Source organism: Zalophus californianus, chromosome 11 (genome assembly GCF_009762305.2).
Source record: "Zalophus californianus isolate mZalCal1 chromosome 11, mZalCal1.pri.v2, whole genome shotgun sequence".
In the NCBI taxonomy this organism is placed as follows: Eukaryota; Metazoa; Chordata; class Mammalia; order Carnivora; family Otariidae; genus Zalophus; species Zalophus californianus.
This window is the reverse complement of record NC_045605.1, coordinates 16,435,854-16,448,730: the sequence shown is the minus strand read 5'-3', so window position 1 is coordinate 16,448,730 and position 12,877 is coordinate 16,435,854. Positions and strand designations below refer to the sequence as shown.

The 12,877-nt window shown below is 49.5% G+C and overlaps 1 protein-coding gene across 5 annotated transcripts in view; it reads right to left on the bottom strand.

Annotated features, from left to right (window-relative positions):
* Positions 1-12,877, bottom strand: part of POU2F3 (POU class 2 homeobox 3) — a 74,001-nt gene that overhangs the window by 37,285 nt on the left and 23,839 nt on the right. For all 5 annotated transcript variants that reach the window (XM_027579932.2, XM_027579934.2, XM_027579935.2 and 2 more), the window contains exon 3: positions 7,741-7,775. In XM_027579932.2, coding sequence (XP_027435733.1) covers positions 7,741-7,775 — 35 coding nt within the window. The remainder of the gene's footprint in view (positions 1-7,740; positions 7,776-12,877) is intronic.

Here is a 12,877-nt window from a genome sequence, read left to right as displayed (position 1 = left end):
TCTTTTTTTTTTTTTTTTAAGATTTTATTTATTTGTCAGAGAGAGAGAGAGAGAGAGAGAGAACACAAGCAGGGGGAGCAGCAGAGGGAGAGGGAGAAGCAGGCTCTCCACTGAACAGGGAGCCTGATGTGGGGCTCCATCCCAGGACCGTGGGATCATGACCTGAGCTAAAGGCAGAACTTAACCAACTGAGCCACCAGGCACCCCTGAAAATCATTTTCTGAAACCTGTGGGGTGGTTTTTTTGGCTAATGGGGAGGCTTGATTTGCATTTGCTGGGCAGAGGGCAGGCATTCCAGACCTGCTGCAATGCAGAAGGGCATATCGAACAAGAAACACTTATGTTCCAGGCAACTTTCATTCAACTTCCAAATGCTCCACTGGACATCTGTGTCAGTGAGTAGCCTGCCTATAATCATGGGAGCCTAGAACCCAATTCATTCTTTTTATAGGAGCACCAAGTATCTTTTGCATACTTTTAATAGGCACTGGCTTTTTTCCGGGGATGCCATTTTCTGTGTAAATTGAGGAAAGATTTCTATCTTATTTTGTTTGGACCTTTATGGAGAGTTAACATTTTGGAAAGTCATGGTTTTTGAGCTGCCAATCGAACATGCCATTATCAGTCTGTATTTGTGTGTGTCATCTGGGTACTAGCATGCCACTAGCCCGTTGAACCTTCCCGGGCAGTGTGCCCAAGGATTTCCTTGTTGAAATATCTATTATTTTATTTTAAATTCTTTTTCATTCTTTTATTCAAATCAGAGCATCCTGTGGATGTTTGTGTTTTCTATAAATTCCATTCTAGGAGATTCAGGGGGCTTTCTAGAATCCTCGTTCCAAGGGACATTGGGTCTGATAAGGCTGAGAACCACAGTTTTAGAAGGAAGTGGGTGTTTGGGGGTTGGTCCCTTCTGGTCCCTCTGCTCAGAACTGCCTGTTGGCTAGCAGGGGACTTTAAGGTCTGTCCTCCCCCAGATCTACACCTGTGCCTGGCAGCTGTATTTAATTCTGAAGTAAGGTCTTTGGAAGCCCACTGTGGACTTGCATCAAAACCATGTCCCCAACACAGTTCCGTCAGGCTCCCGTATCTGATTTTCAATTGCTCTGGCACCTCAGAGGGGAAAAAAACGAAGGATGTTCTGTATCAACACTCGAGGTTGGGCAAAATGCAGTTTGCAGACTCCTCGTCTTCTGTCTCTTAGTCTGCGCCCGCACCCCCGTAATCCTGTCTCTACTCGGAAGCAGGGAGGCAGAAGCTGGGTGCCCCGCAGAGGGAAACAAGCCTGAGAGGACCGACAGTCTTGCCATCCTTAATTCCCACCCCCACCCCCAGGGTCCCTCAGAACCTCCCTCCAGCTCATTACCCTGACCCATGCCTGGCAATGTGTGCCTGTCCAGCTTTCTGAGACTTGCAGAACCAGCCCCATTGACATTAATATTACAGTGCAGGGGATCTCCCTCTCTTTCGCTGCCTCCTCCGCTGTGTTTTCTTCCCCACTGGCAGGGAGCTCCTGCGGGCAGGACCCATGTTCTAGTCCCCTCTGACTCCTCACTACCCAGCGGAGCACGGGTCCATGGTACGAAATGGTCGAACTTGGTCCATCAGTTCCTTCCCTTGCCGCCTGGTGCTCAGCCGCTCCGGTGCCAGCTCTCCCGAGGCTGCTCCCTGAGCGCCCAGGGGCGAGCGCTGAGTAGGCCATCCCGGCAGACCCTCCCTTGTCAGCTCGAGAGCCTGGTCTGGCCTGGCCTGGCCTGCGTTCTCCTCCTGGGCCTCCCTGGAGAAGCCTCTCCATCATTCTGGACCCTCAGAGACCTTCCCCTAGGCTGAATTTTGTTGCTTTTAGAGAAGATGCCTCACTGAGCCAATTAAACACTACAAATCCACACATACTGGGAGCAGCCAGAGAACCATGGTGGTTCACGCTCAAGAAAACAGTGAAGGGAAATCCCATCCAATTTAAAGCGAAATGCCATATGGGGGCATGCTGGGGTAACTGCTCTTGGCTGGCTGGCACGGGAGAATCATCCATTGGTGCAGGTGAGCTGAGAAAGCTATCAAGCCTAGGATGGAGAGAAAACCCCAGGTCACTGATTCTCAGCTTTGGTGGCAGAAAGCTTAGGGACAAGGACACCTGCCAACTTGCATCAGATATCCTTCTGGCCTCAGAGAACTTTTGGAGTCTTCTAGCAAGATGGCACTCAACAACATATGTGGAAATGTTGCTCTGATCTGTCTGGTGGAAACTTGTGGCCCGTGGGGAGCGAGGGCTTCAGAAGGCACCAGGACAGAAGAGCGTGAGGCTCCCCAGAGGCGCACCTGTCACTGTGGACTGTCCAAGCCCCCTGAAGCCAATTCTACCTTCCAACGTCCTTCCGAAGCTAGCTGTTGGTCCAAAGAGCAGGGAAGGGAGGCGAAGAGCTGTCCCCTGGGCTCCTGAACTCACTGACAGGGCACCCAGCCCTGCTACCCTCTCAGACGAGTCCTCCTCTCCTAGGCTACCCCTTCCAGTGGGTTCTCTGTCTGCATTCTGTCTTTTCTGTCTCCTCTGCTGATGGCATTTCCTATCCCTCCCCAAGCCCACACCCACCGAGGTCTCCCCCGTCTTCCAAAGCCTTCCTTTTACACCGTCTCCATTTTAGGCCAACACCCCACCCCTTTGTCACCTCATGAGCACATCTCCCTCATTTCCTTAACTCCAACTTGCCCCCCGCCGGCAGCAATCCGGCATCTGCTCTTAGCACAGCCTCCACGATGAGGACATCGCTGCTCGTCTCACTGCCGAGCCAGAACCCGTGTTCAGGCTTTGGGCTCCATAATACCTCTGCAGTCCTTGACACCGTGGCTCTCCCCAGCGCCATGAAAATCTCTCCTTTGTGGGTGTGGTTCTCCTCCCCCCAACCCCACCCCCATCCCTTTAACCACGCTTTCCTCGTCCCGTCTATAGGCACCCACTCCTCAGCCTTTCCCACATGTGATTCTCCTGCAGGTCTTCCCAGGGTCCCCATCGCATTCTGCACACCATCTCCAGGGGGCCTCCCTCCCTCCCACCATTTCAGTTAACGCGGTGCAATGCTGACTCCCTGATAGGCGTCTTGAACTATCCCCCAGACTCCAGATCCCAATTTCTCACTGTATTGGCACCTATAGCCTTCCAGCTCCTTCCATCATCTGGACATACTTGTTCTACCTTCTGGCTTCTTGGGCTCTGCTTGCAGTCCCTCCAATGCTTGGCATCCCAAGCCAGAAACCTACAAATCATGCTGGACCCTTCCCCTTCCTTTGCCATCCCGTCCAACCTGTTGCCAAAATCCTCTTGATCTTCTCTCAGATCTCTCTCTCAAATCTGAGCCTCTCCGTGCATACTGACAGGATCACAAACATAGTGAATACTTACACAGTTCCTATGTTCTAGGCACTTGTCTAAAAGGCACACACCCTCTCATTTGACCTTCGCAACAACCCTGCGAGATAGGTACCATTAGTTTCCCCATTTCCAGATGAGGAGAGTGGGGAACATAGAAGGTGAGGAATTTTCCCAAGGCCGCACGATCATGATTCCAGCCCAGGCAGTCTGCCTCTGTGCTCGTGTGCTTGACCTCTTTGCTATAATCCCTCTCCTGAGCTTTGCCCGTTTCTTCATACCACAACAGCATTCCATCAGGCCTCTCCTTCGTCCTTCCTTCCCTCCTCACCCACACCCCCTCTAATGCCCTTCCATTACATGAAACTAGTCATGCTAGAAAACACCTAATGGCTCCCTACTGCCCACAGGAGAAAATTCTTTGGTGTGCATTCAAGGTTCTTCACAACTAGGCCCGACCCCCAGCTCCTGCTTCCCCTGCCTCATCTCCCCCCATGTTCATCTTCTCACACTTCCCCCGAAGCCACGCCCTTTCTCAAGGGAGCCCTCACACTCACTGGCTCCTATGCCTGGAATACTCTTGCTGCCCTTCTCCGCCAGCCAAATCCCTTACTCTTCCCCTGTCCCCCACTTCAGACACCACCTCTTTGGTGATGTCCTCAGGCAGGTACCCAGGAGCTCAGCGCTACCCGTCTCTCACGGAATTCACTGCGCAGTTTTGCAATTTATCTTCTTACTCCCGACACCCCCTCTCCAGCGCTTCGGAATGACTAACTATTCAAAGAATGAATGACGGGCCCCAAATCCAGCCAGCTGGGTCCTTCTGCCTCTGCCCCTACATTCCAAGCGATTCTTTTCATGGGACCACACAAAATCATGAAGATTGGAAAGATATCATGGGACTCATTTCCCCCCACTCTCTCCAGCTCAGGGTGAAGAAATGGACACTCTCTTCCCTATTTCTCTTCGAAGAAAAAAGTGAAAGGAGAGTGGGAGTCAAACCAACCGGTCGGAATAGGGCATGAAAGAAATAAGGGAACCTAACAGACAGATTGTGGGAGCCTGAGAGATCACCCCATGCAAACTTCTCCATTTTATCCGAGAGGAAACTGAGGGCCAGGAAGATGGAGAGGTTTGTCTAAGGACAACGACTAGTGAGAGGTAGAGCAATAGCACTGGCACCAGGACGTCTGCCTCCCCGTCTGGGGATCTGGTCTTATCCTGTTGCGCCTCCACTTTCTTATCCTTCCTAGGGACGGCAGGGTAGCACTGCCTCTGGGTCCCTGGGTCTTCCCACAATTCTCGTCCAAACAGGCTCAGTCTGCTTTCCTGGGACCAGGAAGCTAACAGGCTCAGTGTGAAACTTCCAGATGAGCCACTGTCCCTTGCTCATGCAACTGTAGGACTGTTTAGCCAGTATCTGGCTACAACTCCCAATTGCACCAACTGGCTTGAGGCTTTCCAACTGGGGCTTCACCGAGGGCAGAGGCTCATCCTTTGCCCTCCGGTGTCTGCCAGCCTCTTCCCTGTGCCATACCAGGCGGTTCCTCACAACCACCCTTTCTTCCCTTCCCCACACCCTCTGCCTCCCATTTCCTCCCAGTTAGTCACAGTGAGGTCACCCTCAGCCCCTGGCTCCCAGCCGCTCCCTGAGCATGGTGTGTGTGCCGGGAGCGGAGAGCGGAGAGACTGCAGAGGAGGATGCAGCGGGCCATCGTGGGAAAGATGGGCTCTGGAGTCCAAGAGATGTGGGTTTGAATCCTGGGTCTGCCAGTTGGCCAATCATGTGACCTTCGGCACATTGGTTCATCTCCCAAATCCTTTGCCAAAAAAAAGGTGGGGCTGCCTGGGAGGCGCCTTCCTTGCCTGTCGAATGGGGATAGTAACCCTTGGTCTATAGTGAGAATTCAATGAGATAAAGTGCCCAAAGCCCCTTGCACAGAGCTTGGCAGGCAGCAAATGTTAGTTTACTTCCCTCCTTGTGAAGTGTGGAGGGATGATGGTCAATGCAGTGGCTCGAGAGATCCTGGGGGCCCACCTGTAGGTCTGCAGACGAGCTGCTATGAACATGAACCTGTGGGTATCCGTGGGATAGAGTGACTGGTCGCGGGGAGGATCGGTGGGGGTGGGTATGGATGTGTATGCGCGTGAGCAGAGGAGTGCTCTGGCCTAAGAGTGTAAAGGAGCGTGACCTGGCTGAGCCTCTTTCTCCAAAATTCTCCCCTTCTTGAAAGGAAAGATCTGTCATGTCTGTTCTTGTCAGTAGTGAGAAATCCAAAAACCCTTTCCAGGGGAGGGAAGAGGGAACAGCCCACCCCATGGGGCTCAGCTAAGTGAAGCAAACTCAAGCGAGGCCCACTCCTGGAAGAAGCCAGCATGCTTTCTCCCAACTGTTGGAGAAACCACACCCCAAAAGATGTTCAAAGGGCCAGGGACCTCTCTGGATGCTGCCTAGGGCCAGAGGGGCTGCCCCCAGCCTTGTCCTAAGCACGAGGGTTTCTCAAGCTTCCAAAAGATCACATAGGCAGTTCAACCCACCAGGCCTGTGGAGCAGGCCACCTCCGGACTGGGCTGGTGTGGTCACATCTTGGTGTGGAATGGGCTCCTCCCTGTGCATCTTCTCCAAGGGCCTGGGACAGTGAGAGGTGGGTCCCAGGCTGCCATCCTGCCTCCTCAGGGTGGAAAGCACAGGGCACCGGCCCCATCCCAACCTGCTTAGGACTCTCCTTCAGGATCCCAATCCTGGGGAATCTCCTCCATTCTCCCGCCCTGCAAGAAAATCTGGCAAAACTATCCCTGAGAGAAGAATCTGTCTCATATGCAAAGACCTTGGGTGAGAAGCTGACTCTACCGTCTCTTTCCCTTGGTGGCTGTTCTAGTGTTTAATAGACCATGTCGGTGCCAAGTCCTAAGTCTGAAGCCTCTCTCTACTTTAGGCCTCGTGTACTAGTTAGACAACTTCCACGGTGAACAAAATGCAGAATGCCTGAGAGGTTTTGGCTTGGGACTCCAGATTTATTGCTCTCTCTGACCGTGAAGGATATACCCAGAAAGTACCCAGCCCCTTAGAAAACGTTTTAGTAGTGACTTCAAATCACCGTACAGATAAAGGAGTCTGATCTCCAGTCCCACCTCAGACTGTCACCTAAACTTGGACGCAGAATATCAGAGCAAGAAGGAACCCGTGATTCTCCAATGCACCCCCACATCAGGATTTTCTGCCCTTCCACCACACTCTTCTCTGCCTGACAGAGTCCTACTCACCCTTTAGAGCTAGTTCAAATATTACCTCCTCCATGAAGCCCGCCCTGAGCTCCCAGGAAGAATGAACTCTTTCCATTTCTGTTTGACACCATGCTTTCTACACACCTCTAGTAAAGCAGGGATGCGAGTGTATTAGAATTATTCCCCGAGGAGTCTCTCTCTCCTTCCTCTCCTTTTATCTCTCTCTCGAACTCTCCATGCTAGACTATAAGATGCACCAGGGCAGAGAGCATGTCTTAATTTTCTTTGTATTCCCACACCTGGCACAGTGTACATGCCCCACCCCACTCCTGGCCAAATTTAGGGAATCAATTAATTTTTCAGCTGAGAAAACTCAGACCACCTTAGCTTTCCTCCCACCAACACACCCTCCCACATCTGCTCTGGCATCATGCCCCGTCCGAGCCCTCTCCCCCTGGCTTCCCGCCTACCTGATCTCAAGGGGGAAAGTCCTCTCCCTCTGCTCCATCCTTCGCTTCACATCTGTCCATCCGCACTCTGTCCAACACCATCTGCCCCCACCTGAAGCCCTCCCAGACTAACTCGAACCCCACATGACTCGATTTTCTTCAAAGGCACCAAGCTTGTGTCTACACTGTCCCATGGAGCCAGGTTATATACTTTGTCCTGGGCTCTCTTGTTCTGTGCCTCCTGTTTTGTCCCCTATCTTCCCCTTTCAATCAGGAGTTCCCTGAGGGTCTCAGGTGCTCCATCCTTGGTACCTCCATACATTCCTCTCCAAACAATTGGTCCACGCAGACCGACTCACCCAAGAGGCAACTTGGACTAAACGTCGTGATGGGAAGAGAGCTGTGGTCTTAGATTCTGCAGCACACCAGGCAAGTACTTAGTCCTAAACAAGTGCTCCAGGTGTTAGCACTCTTTTGCGGGCATAGTGGGGACCCCAATGTTGGCTTGTTGGCTGGGGAGGGGCTGGACACAAAGGCCCTTGATAGGCCCCTGAAAGCTACTGAGCCTATGAATAAACACCCTCAAACTTGACATAATCTTTATATCTCCCGCACCTGGCGTAGTCTAAGGGGCCGCCCCCCGCCCCCCGCCCCCACCCCCCAACATTTAGAGAACAAAGGTTGCTTTCTGAAAGACCTTACCTGCCTGTTGAAATCTAGGCCATTTCGATCATTTCCTGAAAGAGATAAAAATGAAAATATGAGTTGTTAGCGGGATTGGGACGGACTGAAGCTTAGAGGGAAATGGCAATGTCGGGGAGGAGCTTGTCTAGATTTTGAAAAAGAACACCTGCTTCCCCTGTGGCCAGGCTCCTCCTACTTATCCTGTTTCCCGGAGAGGTCTTTGGAAAAATCTCCTCCAGGGAGGTGGATAACCAGGAAGAGTGACTTGTCCGAGGTCACACAGAGTTAGCCGGGATGGAACTTGACATCCCGGAGCGTGCGTTCTGTGGCACTCCCTCACACAAAGCAAAAGCTGTCATGGCTAAGCAAGGGATGACCGGCCACGGGTCCTAATCCTAACACGGCTGCCCCATCCCGGCCCTCCTGGGGACATGACACCTAAGTCATGTCAGGTAGACAGGTGTCTGTCCTTGCCTTCTCCCCTCTGGCTTTCATTTCTTGTCTGTTCATCTCTTTCCTTTTATAAAGGAACAAGTTATGGTGGGACAAGTAAATGTGTGCTTAATAGAGAAAAATATTTGTTACGGAGAAGTATAAAGTAGCAGAAAAATCACTCTGCTGAGGGGCAGCTGTAATTCATATTTTTGTATATGTTATGGTCTTTTTTTATGTTTGTTTTTCCTCATCGATATTCACCACCTTGTACAAATTTTACCCTGCTTTTCCCAGGGTAAAATTCACCACCCTGCTTTTCCCAGGGTAAAATTCACCACCTTGTACAAATTTTACCCTGCTTTTCCCAGTTAATATTTCCCCTCTACTATCAAGGGGCACCATAAATCTTTTTTTTTCTCCGATGCTTGCAAACATCGTTTTTAATGGTTCCCTAATATTCCATTCTGGGGACCGTAGTTTGCTTAAATATACACCTATTGTTAGGAGGACTTGCTTCTATTGTTAGCTATAATAAAGTTTCCTCTTCCTATAATTATCTATGGCAGTGGGGCACCTGGGTGGCTCAGTCGGTTAAGCGGCTGCCTTTGGCTCAGGTCATGATCCCAAGATCCTGGGATCGAGCCCGCGTCGGGCTCCCTGCTCAGCGGGGAGCCTGCTTCCCCTTCTCCCTCTGCCGGCCACTCCCACTGCTTGTGCTCTCTCCCTCTCTCTCTGTCAAATAAATAAATAAAATCTTAAAAAAAAAAACCCAAACCCAAAAAAACCCCACCAAACTATGGCAGGAGCCACCAAACAAGCTTCCTTTATGCGCCGTGGCTTGCTGGCTCTGTAACAGCAAGGGCAACGACTACTTACTAAATACCATACACTCAGGGCATAGCACTGGGCTTAGTACATAACAGGAGTTCAAAATATACTGGTTGAATGAAAGAATAAATGGACAAGTGAATGAATTCAGAACTTTCAATCAGAAAATTCTTCTGCTTTTCATTAGCTCTACAATAACTTTGGAATAAAGTCTCCGTCCCTTAGCACAACACACAAATCCCCATATGACTGTCCCTCAGGATCCCACCTCGCTCCCTCCCAGGCACCCTGAGCTCAGGTGCAAACATACCAAGCCTGTCCTGTCTCCACACTTGCCCGGAGTTGGTTAGCCTTGCTCCACTCTAGACCCCAGGAGCCCTCGCTGCCCCTGCATGGCACATCATGGGACTCCTTTTCTGTGGGCTTCTCTCCTGCTAGCCTATGAGTTCCGTGAAAATGGGGACATGACTTCCATTCTCAATGGCCACCACGGTTCCTAACATAGCCCAGTGTCTCAAGAAATGCCTGGCAGAAGGATGAATGGGACCTAAGAGAATCCTCTGGAGTTTTAACTTAAACCCCTTGCCCTGCTCTGTTCTAAATGAGGATGGGGAAGCGTGCCCTTTCCTCTATGGTTGTGAGGGCATCTCCTCCAGCAACCAGGCCAGCAAGATGAGAGCAGAGGATGAAGAGGGATGGGGTCCTGAGAAGGGCATACGGGGAGATATGGAGTGACGTCTGGATAGCAGCCTGATTTTGAGATCAATGAAGATGATACATAAAATCTGCAAGGGGAGCTAAAGGTAGGAAGGGCCCACAATTTGAAAGCAGTTGCACATAGACAGATAGACTTAAAGGCAAAATTGCTTTTACCTTTGTTTTCAATTGAGGTGTAACTGACATATAACACTACATTAGTTTCGGGTGATTCAACATTTGTATACATTGTGAACACACTGATCATCACAATAAGTCTAGCGAACATTCATCACCACACATAGTTACACATTTTTTTTCTTCTGATGAGAATTTTTAAGATCCACTCTCTCAGCAACTTTCAAATATGCAATCCAGTTTTATTAACCACAGTCACCATGCTGTTCATTACATCCCCAGGACTTACTGTATTTTATAACTGGAAGTTTGGGCGCCCTTTACCCATTTCACCTATCCCCACCCCTCACCTCTGGCAACCACCAATCTGTTCTTTATATCTATGAGCTTGGCTTTTGTTGTTGTTTTTTATTTGTTTGCTTGCTTTTGAGATTTCACATAGAAGTGAGATCATATGGTATTTGTCTTTCTCTGCCTGATTTATTTCCCTTAGCATAATGCCCTCAAGTTCTGTCCACGTTGTCACAAATGGCAAGATTTCATTCTTTTTCATGGCTGAATAATGTTCTATGTCCAATGTTATGTGTGCATATGGACATATACACAGCATATTTTCTTTACTTATTCATCCACCAGTGGACACTTTGGCTATTTCCCATGTCTTGGCTATTGTAAATAATACTGCATTGAACGTGGAGGGGAGATTTTTTTTTTTTTGAGTTAGTGTCTTCATTTTCTTTGGATAAATGCCCAGAAGTGGAATTGCTAGATAATCCAGTAGTTCTAGATTTTATTTTTTGAGGAGTTTTATCTTAAAAAAAAAAAATCCTTCCATGACATTGTAAAGTTGGTCTAATAAGGAGTAATTTTAAAACTTGACAAAAGAGCAAATTCATTCATCCAACAGGCATTTACTCAGCCCACACTAAGTACCAGGCACTGTTCTAGGCACTAGGAATACAATCCTGGAGAAGACAGCAGAAGTCCCTGACTTCTTTTAGAGTTGAGGAGACATAAAAGGAATAAGAAAACAAATATAGAATTTCATTTAGAGATAATTACTGTGGAGAACAATAATACTTGGTCAGGGGAAGGGCGTGTCAGAGGCTGTTCATAAGCAGGTGGTCTGGGAAGGCCACTGAGGGGAGGTGAGGTTTTTACTCCATGAAGTGAGGACCCAACCTTTCGAAGGTCTGAGGAAGATCATTCCAGACAGAAGTATCAGGACCTAAGGCAAGAGCAGGCTTGCATGCTGAGGAATAGTAATGAGGCTAGTAGGGCTAAAGAATGGGGTAATCAGAGGCAAGCTGACATGGATCTGGCAGACAGGTGATGGTGAAAGCTGAAGGACGACAGGAAGTGATAGAGGGTTTGAGCAGAGGAGTCACGTGATCTGACTTCAGTGTTTAAACCTACAGTGATGAGCTGGTAGGGGGTTAGAGAGCAGGAAGCAAGACCAGTTGAGAGCCATTGCAGTGGCCCAGATGAGAAAGGGCAGCGGAGTGGAAGGGACAGCGACAGTGGAGGTGGTGAGAAAAGCCTGGATTTAGAATATTCAACTGATAGCCGACGGGACTGGCTGATGGATGGGAGGTGCGGTGCAGGGAAAGAGAGGAATCAAGGAGGATTTCTAGGGTTTGGCCTTTCTCGATGGAATAATCGGTGGCGCCATTCCCAGAGATGGGGGTGACTCAGGGAAGGGCAGGCTGGGGGTAGAACGTCGAAAGCTGTTTTTGAAGGAGGTAAGTTTGAGATGCCAATGAGATATCTCAGGAGAGGCAGGGAAGTGAGTTTGGACTCAGGAGAAGTGTGAGGTCAGACATATAACCTGGGTAGTTATCTGCCTATAGGTGGCATTTAAAGCCACAGGATTCAGTGAGGTTACAAAGGAACTGAGTCCAGATGAAGAAGAAAGAAGAGTCAAGGCTGGAATGATGAGGAGGAGCCAGCGAAGGAGACGGAGAAAGAGTGGGCACTCGAGGAGGAGGAAGACCAGGCAAGGATGGTGACTGGGTGGTAAAAAGGGGAAGATGTTTCCAGAAGGAGGTATTAATACAGTGAGAGAAACAGTGGAGGGTCAAAACAGTTTGACTTGGAGGTCATCAGCTTTGTGGACAATTAAAGAAGGTCTTTGCTTTCTATTTCTGTGAATGCAATTATCATGTTGTTTATGAGATCCACAAAATGGAAAAGATGAGCAAGCAGGATTCAGAGTTTAATTTTAAATCTCACCAGCCAACAAAATTAACAATTTCTCTTGCCTAGAAGTTTTTCCATGGCCCTTCTCAAGAGGCCTCTTATCATGAGGATGCACCTGCTGCTCTTGGAGCCTAGTGAGGACATTTCTCCTTCTCATCAAATTCATTCTTACCTGCATTGGTATCTGTACCTAATCTTCCTTGAAACCCAGCCTAAGTGAATGAGGTACCTGGTTGGCCAGGACCTCCCAAGGAGACTGGCCCCATGACACGCCAACAGAGTCGAGAGTGCCCTATAGCTCAGTGCTGGGCATTTAGGAAGGGCTCAGCTCCCCAAAGCCATTCCAGTTCTGATTCTGATTCCACTGCTAATGGTCTAGATTGAGAGATGACTGGTGAGCCGTTCCTGGGACTCAATTTATTCATCTTTGACACAGTGAGGTAGGTGCTCCTCTTTCAGGGAGAAATGAGAGGATGCAATTATTATATTAGGTGAAATCCTGGTCCATGATCATCAGAGACTTACTTTATACCCCTTTGCAATGCGCTGTGGAGAAGCAGCAAGGGTGTACTTGGAAACAGTCCTGGACTTGAAGTTGGAGAACTGAGGTTCAAGGCTTGGCTCCATCACTCCCAGGCTGTGTGAGTTTGATCAAGGCAGGCAGCTCCAGAGGCTTCAGGCTTCTCAATGGCAAAATAAGGTCATAATTCCCGTTCTACCCACTTTCCAGGATTATAGTAAAGCTCAAAGGAGAGAAAGCTGGTGACCATGCTTTGTGCACTGGGAGGCACTCCCCAGTTGTAGAGCTGGGCTCCAGACATCCTGGGCCATTCCCCTATCCAGGCTGAGCCTGGTCTTA